Source organism: Cygnus olor, chromosome 1 (assembly GCF_009769625.2).
Source record: "Cygnus olor isolate bCygOlo1 chromosome 1, bCygOlo1.pri.v2, whole genome shotgun sequence".
Classification (NCBI taxonomy): domain Eukaryota; kingdom Metazoa; phylum Chordata; class Aves; order Anseriformes; family Anatidae; genus Cygnus; species Cygnus olor.
The window spans coordinates 117539658-117554085 of NC_049169.1; the positions used below are offsets into that span (position 1 = coordinate 117539658).

At 40.4% G+C, this 14428-nt stretch overlaps 1 protein-coding gene across 5 annotated transcripts in view; it reads left to right on the forward strand.

Moving 5' to 3' along the window:
* Positions 1-14428, forward strand: part of EFHC2 (EF-hand domain containing 2) — a 58111-nt gene that overhangs the window by 24149 nt on the left and 19534 nt on the right. For all 5 annotated transcript variants that reach the window (XM_040545484.1, XM_040545486.1, XM_040545488.1 and 2 more), the window contains exons 8-10: positions 7773-7938; positions 9066-9208; positions 14072-14268. In XM_040545484.1, coding sequence (XP_040401418.1) covers positions 7773-7938; positions 9066-9208; positions 14072-14268 — 506 coding nt within the window. The remainder of the gene's footprint in view (positions 1-7772; positions 7939-9065; positions 9209-14071; positions 14269-14428) is intronic.

A 14428-nucleotide genomic window follows, 5' to 3' on the forward strand; every position in this document is an offset into this window, starting at 1 on the left:
TCAGAAGGTAATAAAGAGCATGCGGTGAGTGGGTGAGTAGGCTCAATTATTCCCCATTATACTATGCTATATATGCTATACATTATACTATATGGATGTCAGAATCGTCACATAATAAGATTTCCTGACACAACAGTAGTAGTCTATCACATTATTGTTTTTTAGTGTCATTTTATGTATTCTGAACCATTAGAGTATTTATTCTGTGAAGTTTCAGTGCTGAATTCTGGAAGCATTTAGCAACTATGTCCATAATGGAAAATCATTTTGGAAATGTATAACAATAGGGTCTTTCGCTTATCTATATCTGAATTCCCTCAGTCGGACTTGCTAATGGTTCTATTATAGACATCTTCCTGCAAAAATAACTTACTTAATTTCTGGCAGTTTATTCATTCAATAAATACAGCTAAGTGTCTGACTGTTCAGAGATGATTGAAGGAATCCTACTGTGGTCTTTCTCTGACATTGAGAAACAAAATACCTGGGTAGACTATTTCTTTTAGCTTGACTTATGATCTGATAGAATGCAGTGTTTAGATCAGAGCCTCTTTGCTGCATTGAGGGAATTAAATAATGTAGTGCTGCCATTGCAATGCTAAATTACATAATTGGCAAAACATGTTTCATAACTTTTTAAATAATAGCTTGGAATGTCTGTGCCAAAATAAATCTCTTCATACACTAGACAGTGTGTGAAGAAGCCACGTTCAATAACCATAGTATTATCTATAATAACAATGAGTCTAACTCTGGAGATGCAAAACAGGGGCTTCTTGCCTCGTATTTTTTTCAGCCAAGACCGCTGCCTCTGTTTGGCAGCAGTATCCTCTGTCTGAGTGAAATATCCTGGAACAGTGAATGGGAATTTCTTATTCACAGCAGAGTGATAAATGAAATGCAGCTGACCATTCTGTATCAACCAAGCAGTGCTACCAAGCGTTACACAAACCCAAAGGCCCTTCCTCTGCTATAATGCTGGCTCGTGAGTTTACCGGTTATGGCTCTGGATATTAAAGTTAGGTGCTTTGCAAGTTAGGAGAAGCCAGAAGTTGCTGATGTGAAGAGTTATAGAAAATAGGGACTGTAGGTGATCTAGCCCTTTCCCTTTGTTTTGAGGCAGGACAGTGTATATTAGACAGTCACTGACTGATATTTGTATAGCCTTTTATCGACATCCTCCAGTGGGGGAGATTTATCTGCCTCCTGAGGTATCTTGTCTTAAATTCATAGTTAGAAAAGTTGCTTAATAGCTACTCTGAAGTTAGTTTGTGTAAACCGAGAGAGTAACTTTTTTTGCCTTACCTTTGCTGGACATGGAGAACAACTGATCAATATCCTCTTTTATAAAAACCTTGTACATATTTTATCTATTCCAATACACCATCCCAGGCTGCTTGGGGAAACCCAGTTCTTTCAGTGTCTCCATAGTCCTTTGATCTTTTTCTGTGATCGTTTTTTTCTCAGTGCTCCCTCCAGATTTTCTGTCTCCTCAACATGTGACATTAAAAGACATGCACTAGCTGAGACTTTCACAAAACTGGGTAGTGTTTTGCACATAACTTTAAAGATATATGGTGGCAGAGAGTGTGGCTAACACACACAAAAAAATCAGTCTTGATGATGCCTGTCATGTTCACAGAAAATACACACTTTCTAAGAGCTAAGAGATTCTCATGATTTGCTGTGAAATTATTTCCTGTTTTCCCTATCAAAGTTAAAGAAAATGTTGGCATGATTTTTTAGTTAGTAGGATCTGGGAGTGGAATCGGGGTAGTTTTTTGTCTTAGAAGCAGTTAGGTTTCAAGGGAAGAGGGGATGGCCTTTTATTCTTAGTGTGTTACTGATTTTGTTTGCTTCTGGTGGACATACAAGGTACTCTCGGTGGGCTTGATCCCACAAAGTGCCCAGCATTCTGCCCCAATCCAATTAAACACTGAAACATACTTAATTGCAGTTTGAATCTGGAGAGACCATTTACTTGGGTAAGAGTAAGCAAGTGGATAAATGAGTTCTTGCATCAAGGCACAGTTCTCAGTACCTCACAGCATCAGTCCAGCTGTTTGTTATTGTGTTTTCACGTTACTCCCTTTCAATTTATACTCTTCTGCCAAAGCCATTAAAGAAGCCGACATTTATTTTTGACTCTGCAGTTTCAGCATCGGTTGCTTGCCAATGGAATTTGCCCTTTAGGAGAATTAAGGGCAGTTTGGATTTCCCTTGAAGTGCATGATTATGGTATCTGATATATTTCCAATGTTGTTTCTGCCTGTTTTACTCTTCATAGCGTTTGTGAAAAGCGAAGGAGAGCTTTTCCATGGGTAAACATGGCTAATGCCCTTCAGTAGGAAGCTAATGACATTACTGTCATGTAACAGTGCTGTGAATTCGAGAAAAAAATAGCTTAATGCATGATATTATCTGTCTAGATCTGTTACTGAAGCTGCAGAGAAGGAGAAAAATATTCTGTAGCCATGTGTTGTGGCCAACATATAGATGTTGTGGTCACTCAGCTGAAATGTGAAATACACTGATGTGCAATGGTGGGAAGCTGACACTCGTTATTCCAACTAAATACAGTATCTCAGCACTGAGTTGAGTATAAATTGTCCTTTCTTAAACAACAGATTGTTCCTTCAGGAACAAAACCAGTAAAATCTGGTTTCCTGCTGATTTTTATTCAATGTCCCGGCACCTCCCAGGCCTGTCTGTTACGCCTTTTCGCAGCACCCTGTGATCCCTCTCATGTCGCGGTTCTCCTCGCCCTCCCACCCCCTCATTTCTCAGGCTCCCTCTCTGACCTGCTGCCTGGGCAGAGTAGCGTGCAGCGTGAGCGGCTGGCCAGTACATGTGTGCTTTTGGCCAGGCAGCTGCTGCTGGATAACAGCTGACTTCTTGCTTTTCCCTCAGTGGGGGCATTAAAGCCTGCTGCCAATTTTCACTGAACTCGTTGGAGATCAGAATCTCTCTGGCGTCTAACCTCTCCATTAAGTGTGGTTGAGGCTGAGCTGTGGGATCTAAATATACACAGGGAGTGCTACAGGCATTTGCAGATGCCTTTTTTTCCCTCAGGTAACCGGAATAATCTTGAAGTAGGACTTTCTAAGAGGAGATTTTCTTTGAATCAAGACAAACACTCTCATGTTTTAGCTGCACACATGATTTTGTGAAGACTGGATTTGCTTTAATTGCTGCATGTAAAAGTCATGAAGATGTTGGTTCTGCTTTCTTATTTTACCTCTTACCTAAGTCGTGAAACACTCATGAAAACCAAGTGTTGGCTGTTTCTTATACCTCTTATATATAAGGAACATCATGTTAGCAATGTCAGCCCCCCAGGTTAACTCCACTTCCTCTGTTGTCCAAGGCTAGTGGGATTTCTCTCTCCTGTTCCTGGCTGTAACGCTTAGATATGACTGTTCTTTACCTCTGAAGGTAGAATTTCTTGCCTGCCTGTTATATATTGATATTCAATATGGTTATCACTCTGATCCAGAATATATACAACTTTACTCTTCCTTGAAATGTGTTTTTATCTAACATGTGAGGGTTTTCATACGGTTCATCAGCTGAGGGCAGAAGGTAATCTTACAGTGTATATTATGATCCCACAATGTCTATTGAAACTGAAAGCAGACAAAATCTCATTCAAGCTAGCTTAATGCTGCCTCTGTGGCAACAAATCATTTTTGAGGAAGTCAGTTTTTCTTACTGAGACGGCTGTGTCATCTTCAAATTGTATGCTAAAGAAGAGACTGGATTTGTTTTTGGTTCTTGGTGTTTCCAGTGCTTGTTCAACTCTCACTCAGGTTTTGATGCCATGAGAAAAAGTTACTAGTGTGTGATAAATGTTTGATATACTAGGTGAAATAAACACCACAGTGGCAGCACATCTCCTGCTGGGTATCAATTGATGCAGTAATAAGGGGTGAAACAGTCCATGGGGAAAATATCTCTACTATTCTTTCTGGAACTAGAAATTTGTAACCCAAGACTTTCAATTTATCTGCTACCCGCTGTAAATTCACATTGAAAATGTTACCGCCTAGAAGAAAAGAGCATTGATTTCTTTTCCAGAATGGACGTAAGTAATTTTCTTAAGAAACAGTGATAACCTTGAGAGGGGTGCATTTTCTGTGTAAGTGCAAGTTGTCTGTCTGATACTGCCCTCATGGTGCATGGCAGAGCAAAGATGAAAACAGTTTGGAACGTGTTCATAGCTCTTAGTCTAATGCACCTACCTGGCTGTTCAAAAGTTGCAGAAACAAGTTTTTAGCTAGTCTGCTAAACCCTGTTTCTCTATGTAAAATTCTTTCTGAATTTCCTCGTTCACAGGAGAGAATCTGCATACATAATCCTTTAAAATCATGGAAGCTGTAGGTGGCACAAGACTAGATGTTTGCATTATTCTCTCTAGTGAATCTGAATGAAGCAAGATCGTTTTATGCTGGGGAAAGGATGAGAAATAAAGCCCTGAATTTCTCTCCAGATTTAGTTCACCCCATGCTTGGGTTGTGATTGTTTAACATACTCTCTGGGACTAACGCAATATTCTTCTTAATTTGTAGTTTCCTTTCAGTTTATCCGTCTGATTTTCATCAGTATATGCTAAAATACATGTAAAGGGAAATGCTTTAGCATTTCTTAATGAATGCCTTATGCATGAGTGTTAATGTGCATGTACTGTGACCTGCATGTAAATGCATTCGCTTGTCTTTTGAGTTTACAATTTCAGCTGGACATCCTGCCTTTCCAAACGGTGTTGGCAGGAAGCGTGTTATTTAAAGCTGTACAAAGTGGAGTTTATGGTTCTGCTAAAAATACGGTGTTCCAAGCATCCAGCCGTCGAGGGGGAAATATTAATGCAGCTTAACATAGTGCGTAATAAAAAATGTTGTTTATATTTCTAAATAACACGAAGAGCCTAGGTTATGAAGCCGTTCAGGAGAGCTGGCTTACCAACGTCCTGCAACTGCCTGAAGAGACTTGGGAGGTGATAAAGGAGCCGGCTGCAGTCTGACACAGCTGAAAGCCATTGCATTTCTTTGCATCATGCCTTATTAGTACGGCTGTATTGCCTACGGATTACAGCTTTTACTGCTGCCTTCATGCCACCCGAGCAAGAGAAGCGAGTGACATGCGTGGCTCTCCCTGTCCCATCTGCCGCACACGCACTAGGTGGCAGTGTTGGAGTGCAGGAGAGATCTTAATCGAGGTTTCGGGTTTGTGTGTGTTCCACGTCGCAGAAGAAAAACCTATATTATGAAACCAATATATATATATATATATATTTCTGTTGGCAACTACAGGGGTAATTTTGGAGTAACTCAACATGCACCAACTCGGCATGCAGAATCAATACCAGTGGGTATTGTTTTTATTTTCTGTCTCAATATGTTGATTTACATACATAGCATTTATTGTACCAAGAACTGCATGTATAGGTTACATAACATGGCACACTGAAAATGCCTTGAGAAGCAGTTTTGTCACAACCAGTATTGAGAAAATCATATTTTGCTGCATGTTTACACATACATTTATTGTTTGCCTCTGAAGCTTAGAAAATTTCTGAGTGGAATTTTGCTTATGGGCTTGGCCTTTGTACTTCCGAGTTACAGAAAGGGCACACACAGTTTTTATGGAAAAAAAAATGTTGGCATGTTTTTGCAACCCCCCTGTCTCCTGATTCAGGGAAAGGTATTAGCATTTCCATTAGACCATATTGTAACAGATAAAGGCCAAAGAAAATCACATTGTGTTTCACGTTAAAGAAAAACTCTGGCATCTGAATTCTTTTTGTATTTTTCAGCTTCATACTGCTACTAGGCAAGTCAGAGTTTAAAAGAGTAGGTTGCTCTGATCTTCTGACATATTTCTGTTTAAAACATTTTAATAACAAACCACTTCAGAAAACATTTAAAGCAACACCAGTTTTATCATTCCCCTCAACTGTACTGAAAACCAAGCTACAAGTGTAAGTTATTCATCTCTCTTGAGTTCTCTGTAGCAAATTTAAGTTTTAGAGAAAAAACAACAACTTTATTTTGTGGGGTGAAGTTTAATACACTGGTCAGTTAACATCACTCTTTGCCTCCTGGGCTGCAGACTGTGATCCAGCTTCCTCTCCCTCCAGTTTACCCGACGTGTTTATCCTACACCTGGCAGCCCGGGTAGCTCTCGGTTCCTTGGAGCAGCACCTCTGGCCAGCCCAGGCATGGAGGTGGCACTGCTCCACCTGGGCAGTGCTGTGCTGGCTGGACCACAGCAAGCTCTCCAACCTTCTCATTGCACCCGTGCTGGGGCAGGAAAGGCCCTGCAGGCTGTGGTGGGCACCAGAGCTGTGGTGGCCAACTGCAGCCTGGGTAGCACGGAGAGCAGCTGTGTGAAAATCAAGGGAGGTGGCTGTCCCCCTCTGCTCTGTGCTCATCGCACCTCATCAAGATAATGTGTTCTCTTTTGTGTTGGTCAGTACAGGAAAGGCATGGACCAGCCAAGGTGAGTTTGGGGGAAGCCCTAGGATGGTCAGGGTGGAGGAGCAGCCAAGGGATCATGGTTTCTCAGCCTGGGGAACAGGCGGAGGGCACAAACAGCCACCTGTACCCAACCATGGAGACATTGCTGGCAGGAGGGCATGAGACAATGGGCATAAATGGAAACCAGAGACGGTCAGAATGGGTATTAAAAAAATTCCTTCCTAAGGTCAGCTGGGCCCAGGGCAGGCTGAACAGGCTCCATCCAGGGATGTTTCATGCCCCACCTGGACACAGCCCTGAGCAGCCTGGTCCAGCCTGGGGCTGACCCTGTCCTGAGTAGGAGACCACACTCCTGAGGTCTCATCCAGCCTGATTTGTACTAAGGTCCTTTGATTTATGGCTTAATTTGCTTCAAGTCTGCCCATCTATTTCCCCCATCTATAAGTTGCTTTTCTCTTTTCACCTTTTCCATTTTCCATTCACTGTATTTGACCAGAAAACTCTGTATTTACTCTGTTGAATTTTTATGCAGACCTCATTGGAAGCTGGAAGTTGTGTTGTGAAGCAGCTCAGGGAAGGAATAAGGGGCCAGATGGAGCAGCAAGGTTCTCACCAATACAGGATTAAGGAGAGACCTTAGTGCAGCAGGGCTTTTGGGGGCAACGCACATTGGAAGTGAATGCAGGCTATGTATCCGGGGTAGGTCAGGACCATTCATCACTGTGAAAAAAGTTTTCAGAGTGGGGAAAATGAGTGAAAATGAACCTTCCACAACTCTGGATGAAGTTGAGATGTGGACTGAAGCTATTGGCGTCAGTGTACCAAGATGTACATAAACTTTAAAAATTCTTCTCATATATGCATGATATGAACAATGAATAAAATTTTATTTATTTATGTATTTATTTTCCTCCTGGGATAAGCAGAGGGCAAAGAGTCTCAAAGGATAAAACTAAAAAAATAAATTTAGAATTGCTAATTTATTGTTCTATCCCATTTTGAAACTACATTTGTCATTTCTTTTGCCTGTGTATGTTAATGATTTTTGTAAAACATTTTAAGATTATAGGTAAAATTCTGCAACCCATGAAGAAACAATAATTTCGCTTTTGGCTTCTGTGGTCTTTTTCTGCTCTGTAGCAGTAGGAGGGATCCTGGTTTGACTTTGATTAGTGCTCTGTTACAGAAATAGGCAGAAATAAGTACAGAAATAAGTATTCATACTGGAAGTTTAAATCCTTAGTAGAATGACTTCATAAGAACAATAATAAATAGCTCTTGCTGTCTTTGTTGCAGAGGATTTCACCCCTGTTCAATATAAAACTCCACCACCACCAAAACCAGAAAAAACATTTCCACCATATACTGGATTTGGTTCTGAAGAGGATTCGTTATGCTCCTGTATGGGTCTTCTTCCCAAGCCTCCCCAAAAAGATTTCAAGAAATTCATGGAGAGAGACAGGTATTTTGATGAAAAATAATTCTAACCTTTTTTTGGTTATTATTTCTTTTTGTGAAGGCAATGGATGTTAAGTACAGATGTCATTTTTTGGCAAAATATGGAGTTCATCAGAGGTTTAAGGGACAGGTGCATGAGGACTAGTTTACTGACATGGAACCCCAATTTTCTCAGACCTCAGCAAAATTTCTTTTTGAGGAGGCAAATCTTCTGTCCCTCCCATCCCTCATTCTCTCCTGCTGTCTTCAGTGGCAGTTTCATGGAAGTAGTAGTCCAGGAATTAGTCAGGAATTTTGAATGATACAGCAGTCCAACAGTGATTTGTTCTTTATGTTTGACTTTCTAGCATTTACTCTTCTCTGCCAATTTTCATGCACTCTGCCACAACAATGTTTTAAAGCATTAACCCTTTACTTTCCATAATGCCTCAACAGGCAATGGTTGTTAAGGCCAAAGTGGAAATGTGGCTATGTGGTACAGCACTGGGAAGGATGGCAGGAAGTCATTCTGTAACTCAGAGAGGTAGGGGAGCCTTGGCTAAGTGGATTCCTGTGGGGGAGATTAGCATATTTCTGTGAAGACCACAAAGCAGCAAATTGACATGCTAGAGAAACAGTAACCACATGTAAATCCTCCATAAAAGAAGAAAGCTATTAGGAAAAGACTTGGTAGTGCATATGGTGGTACTGTACATTATGTAAAACATAACAAATACCCAACTAGTAAGATCATCTGATAGGCCTGATTTCATGGAGGTAGATCCTTGTATGTATTGCCATTCAGAATTTGATTTGAAAATATACACATTAAATACATTTTTCCTCTATAAATGCTCTGGAAAGAAACTTGAAGCCTCATTTGCAACTGAATTTGAATACAAATTCATTTCAGAGCTTTGGCAGAGAAGCAATTTTCCCTGAAAATAATTCCTTTCTATCTGGCTGAGTCTTGTTGGTTCAGTTAATTTAAGCTGAAAATGATTTTTTAGAAAAATAGGGAACCTTATGCCATTCCCCTCCTTGGTCCAGGAATAACACAATTAATATATTTTTAAAATCTCAGGGGAATGCATCTCTAAGTGATGAAAACTTTTCTCACACTCTGTTTTTAATTTCTTACATCTTTTTTAGAAGTGGTCTGGAAAGTAACATACTGCGCTTTCTTGCAAAATTTGTTACTGATAGTCCCATCGACAAGGATCGCAAATTCATTATTTGCTACTTCCTGAGTGATGACACCATTTCAGTTTATGAACATGCACAGCGAAACTCAGGTAAGACGTAGTAATGTCTTGCAATCAGTCTCAGTTGCCCTGCTCATTTGATTACAGTTTACAGTAAACGTTGTGGCTGGAGTCAGCACTAGCAGAAGCAGGGATGCGGCTTTTTAAATGCAGTGGGAATTACATAAGCAGCTCTTCTGCATTATCTTACATAGCTGGATGTCATAATAATTTATAATCTTCATCGCTCAGAATAATGCTGTTCATTGTATGACAGCACTTCACAATGTCCTTTGGGAACTGGAAGTTTAATGTATTAGAACTTTTATTACATTTTAATTTGCAAATTTGGCCTTTAAGCAGTTGCTTTTGTTGTAGATAACATACAGGAATTGTATTGTAATTGGTGTGAAAAAGGAACAGGAAATTTAAGACATTAAGAATGAAAGAGTAAATCATTTGTTTTGCAAGACAGTGTTATGGTGTTATGACACCTACATAACGTCCTTCGTATAGAATCAGCTCACGAAGGCAAAACAGCTGTGACAACTTTTAATATACGTTATCATTAATCATGCAGTGTTGAGCATCTAAAGAGTGAATGTTGCCCTGTGGTACAAGACTGCATGTGTGTTTGTGTGTATGTATTTGGCACAACACTGGGAAGGATGGCAGGAAGTCATGCTGTAACTCAGAGAGGTGGGGGAGCCTTGGCTAAGTGGATTTCTGTTGGAGAGATTAGCCTGTTTCTGTGAAGACCACAAAACATCTGTAGCAACAGTTTCACATTAGTTAACATCCAGAAGTGCTCTGGCCCCTCTAAAGATGTGCAGCTGAAGGACTGATTGCTGTCAGCCTCTGATAAAATCCTTGGGAGAAAAAAATCAGGAAATCATATTCTCTCAAAGACAAGAGAAAAACATGAATGGAAGGTTTCCTTAGTTACATTATAAGGCTTCTGTGGAACCTCCTTGACTAGCTCTTTTGATACTGTTTGAATTGTTCTCTACCACCTTCTTGGCACAGAGAGCCTTAGTTTGTTATTTCAGGTATGCCCTGCAATGGTGACCAGCTCACTGTGCTTAGTACTGACCTGCTCGGTACCCTGAGAGCAGGTACAGCTCACTGTCTACAGCAAAGACTGTCTCAGGAAGGATTGTTCATTCTCCTTAGCTTTAGGCTCTGGTGGCAGCAGTTGACTTGCTGAGGTTCAGTTATTCAGCTTATAGTTAAGGGCTGAGTGTCCTTGTATCCTTACTTCTAAGCCTTTACTGAAAATGGTTTTTTTGTATTAGTCCATGTCAGACCTGTGATGAACATCGCATTAGTGAAAAGTGAAGGTGTGGTGAATATGTAGATCCTTCTGTATTCCTAGACAACTTTTTCTATGCCAGTGGTGCTACTAAGTCATTTAGAGTGCCCTCTCTCAGGGAAGACCTGAGCCTTTTCAATGCAAGGAACTTCTAATGGCATCTGTCCTTGTATCAAACTATATTATGAATGCATAAACAGAGACCCCACCCACCATCTGAATACAAGCAGTTCTCTGAGGAATGTTTTGAAAATGTGCAGAGCCCTTGAATAGGCTTCACTGACCATTCCTGGGTAGCCCTGCTCAAGTGTAGCTTAAAGATCTAACACTGCTTTATGGCAGCAGTGTCCTGTCATTATTATTTTAATAGTTTTCTTCCATCCAGTAGCTTTTAATTTATACAACTTCTTTTATACAGCTAAAGATATACACACATGTATGTGTATTTGTTAAGTGATGCCGCCGAGAGGCTCAAGAGCAGCTCAGTTCTGCACTAGAGCATGACGTGTTTGACTGGCTTGCTTTATGTCTGGAGACACAAAGGATGCTAAGGGTACAGCTGCACTGTTAAATTGAAGTCCAGGGAAGAGTTTGAATCTTGGATCCCTATCATCTGTGTTGCCTGTCAGTGACTCCTGGTTCACTCCTTTGCACCATTCCAACTAGACAACAGGGCCCCACAGAGCCCAGGGCCCCTCCTGGAGGATGCTTAGCTCCAGAAAACCCGCCTGCAAGGCAGTGAGGACAAGGCTGCATCAGGTTTGGCTTGCTCCACCCTTATCAGTTATCTAACACTATCCCAGGAGGTTTTGCACACTCAAAAACCCTTCCCAGGCTCTTCTGCCACACCCAGGTGCTGCAATACATGCCCTTGGTTTTCTGCTGTAAAACACTGCTCATTTAGACCACAGCACAGCCCTCGCATACCTCCAAGCAGTTTGAACACACAAAAGTGCTATCTGTGTCTTAAGACCCCAAGTTTATCGCATAGCACCCGGAGCAGACCCACGCACTGTGCAGTGCAGATGTGGTGAGTCACTCGGGTTGGCAGCAGCATGGTTGCAAGGTCAGAGATTATTCCCTGGCTTCCTTTTATTTTGGAGTAAGAATATATGCTAGGTTTGCAGCTGGGGCCCCATTAATTATTGCTAGTAAACAAAACATGAAACTGTAAATGAGCAAGTTTGCATACCAACAATAAGAAATGCTTTCAGACACGTACAAAAGGCAAGTATCAGCAAATTGGTTTTCAACTTTCCTGGGTTGTTAAAGGTGATGGAGAAGCTGACTGTTTCAGAGAGGGCAAAAAGATGAACTACGTGGAAGGATATGACTAAGAACTGCCCTCTGGGGCATTTAGTGATAGCAGCCTTGAAGGGGCAGGATAAGAAGTAGAGATGAAGGGATAGAGCAGAAGTCAGAAAGAGGTCTGGGACTGCAGAAGTTTCTTTGTTCCCATTTCCTTCCTTTATTCCTTCTGCTTTCCTCTTCCCTCATTTTAGTCACATCTGAAGGAGGAGAGACCAAGTTTCTTTGAGGTTAAGAGAAGGCTTTGCAGAGGTCAGGTATGAGAGGCTAGGAAAAAGGGTAAGGCGTGCAAAATGGGAACGAGAGGAACATTCTTGCGAGGAGCAGAAGTGTTGTTGAAGTGAACAGGGTGTGAGAAGAGTAAGGCTGGACACTTCTTAGTGAATGAGTTAAAATAGTAAATGGCTCCCAGAATAACAATTTTACCCCCTCTCTGGTGCACAGGTTCAAAGGGCTGTCTTTTCCTGTTTTATTTGCATGAATTGATACACATTGACAAATAAAATGTTTCAGACCTCAGTTGCTCTTACTTTTCTAAGTCCAGGGACCTGAAAGTTGCTGAGAAGTACTTCATGCTATTAGTAATAGTGTGAATCTGTAATTGAAATACACAGGGTTGGACATCTTGAAGCACTTGTTGAGATGGGGGTCAAAGCAAGAGAACTTTGGCTCCCCATGCAGGAGATCACAACCCCTTTTTTTTACCCTAGACCAAACTAGCAGCTGTACAAACACCTGCAAAGTCTGATCTGATCTTAATGGAAGAGGGTCTTTGGTTGTGGTGTTTATTTTGTGCTTTGAGCCCGACTCTTGTAGATTTCCATCAAAATTTCTCATCAGGTTTCAGTGTAAAATCTCTAACCTAATGAGTTTTTTTTTGGTTGTTTTTCTTTATACCACTCGAAATGTACTCACCCATAATATTTAAAAACCAATTATCAGACAGAGGTATTAAGGTAAGTTTACAATCCAAATGCGCGGTTGAAGGGAAAAACAGAGACAGGAGTGAAATTTCAGTCTTACAGTGATCGATTTTGTTTAAATATTGCAAACACTTGCCAGGATTCTATAATGTAAAATTTCATATTTGTTTTAATAGCTAGGTAAAAAGGAATGTGTTAAGATTAGAGTTACATTAGTGATTGGAATCGTTTTTTGATTTAAGCTAGACCTGACCATTGCCCTAGTGTATTTTTTTGTCTTTTGCTTTTATGGTACAAGTAAAGCAATTAAGTAAGACATCTGATCCAAACTCTGGTTTAATAAGTAGTTTGGGTTTCACATTCATTTATAATTTTGACTATAAATGGCATTTTATTACACTGTTCATCAGCCTTTTATTGGACTCGCATCACTACCTAATATGTAAAACATCATTAAATGTTACTGAAGTATGCTTTTTGGCTTTCGGCTTGGAAGCTCAAATATAAACAGGAAACAAACCCCAGGCACTCCAGAGTTGTTGTAGGACACATACCCTGATGAAACTAAACATGTGACAGACTGTTTTCTAGAAAGCTTGGTAAATGTGATGTAATCTTGTGGTACACCAGAAGATATTAATGGAAAGAAAAATGTTCCTTTTAGTATCTTACATACCCTTGAGCACAACGTACAGTTTCCAGTGGCATGAATAAAATCATTATAATGTGAGAAGAAATAATGTGACATACTGTGCTCAGAAAGGAAATAACAGATCACAGGTAAGTCGCATTGGCAGAAGAGTATGTAGAAGATAGTGTCATGTCACTCTTGCCTTTTTCATATTCAAAAGCCCTTAAAAGCAAGTTAGAATGACAGTGCACCAGAATTCGTGATCTTAGTAGGACTGTATTATACTAAGTTGTGGATTTTCTTTTTCTTTTTTCTTTCTTTTTTTTTTTTTTTACTTTAACAGTTCAAGGATAATTGCCTGGATCTTGCATTTAGCATCTTACATTTCTCACGGGTCAGTCCCAAGGCTGGCAGCAGGGTTATGGGAACCATTTGAAGAGGCAAATTTCTCTCACATTTTAGAGAAAAGAAAAAAGGGAAGGTGTTTGGCAGGCATTCAGATGAGACATGTCACAGAATATGCACAGTGTAACTGTTGCTGTGGACACTGGTAGAGGCTGTTCTTTTAGCAATGAGAAGGAGGGGGGGACACATTTTGAGACAAGAAACTCAAGGATGAAAACTAATATATACATATAGACCGGTTTGGAGTAGTTTTTTTGGTTTCCTTTACTTTATTTTATTATTATTTTTTTCCTGAGCAAAGCCACTATTAATTGTTTACAATTCTATTCCCATAGGGATACTCGGTGGGAAGTTTTTGGAAAGAGGTCGCATTAAGAAGCCTGGGCAGGAGCTCTTTAAGAGTGAGCCATCTGAATACTTCAAGGCTCAGGATCTGTTTGTTGGAGCCAGAGTTTGTTTCCATGGCCACAACTTTCTTTTGGTGGATGCTGATGAGTACACTATCAACTATATGGAGAAGCATGCAAATGAGGTGAAGCAGGCTCTTGTTATTTTCTGTTGGTTTTAAGAACTATATCTTATCTATGTTATATTTTTCAGAATTGGTTATACCTAATTTCTTCACCCAAAGTTCATGGCCCAGTGCTCTGTCTCTAGCAGTGGATGTAGGAGATGCTAGCTGGGGAGAGCTT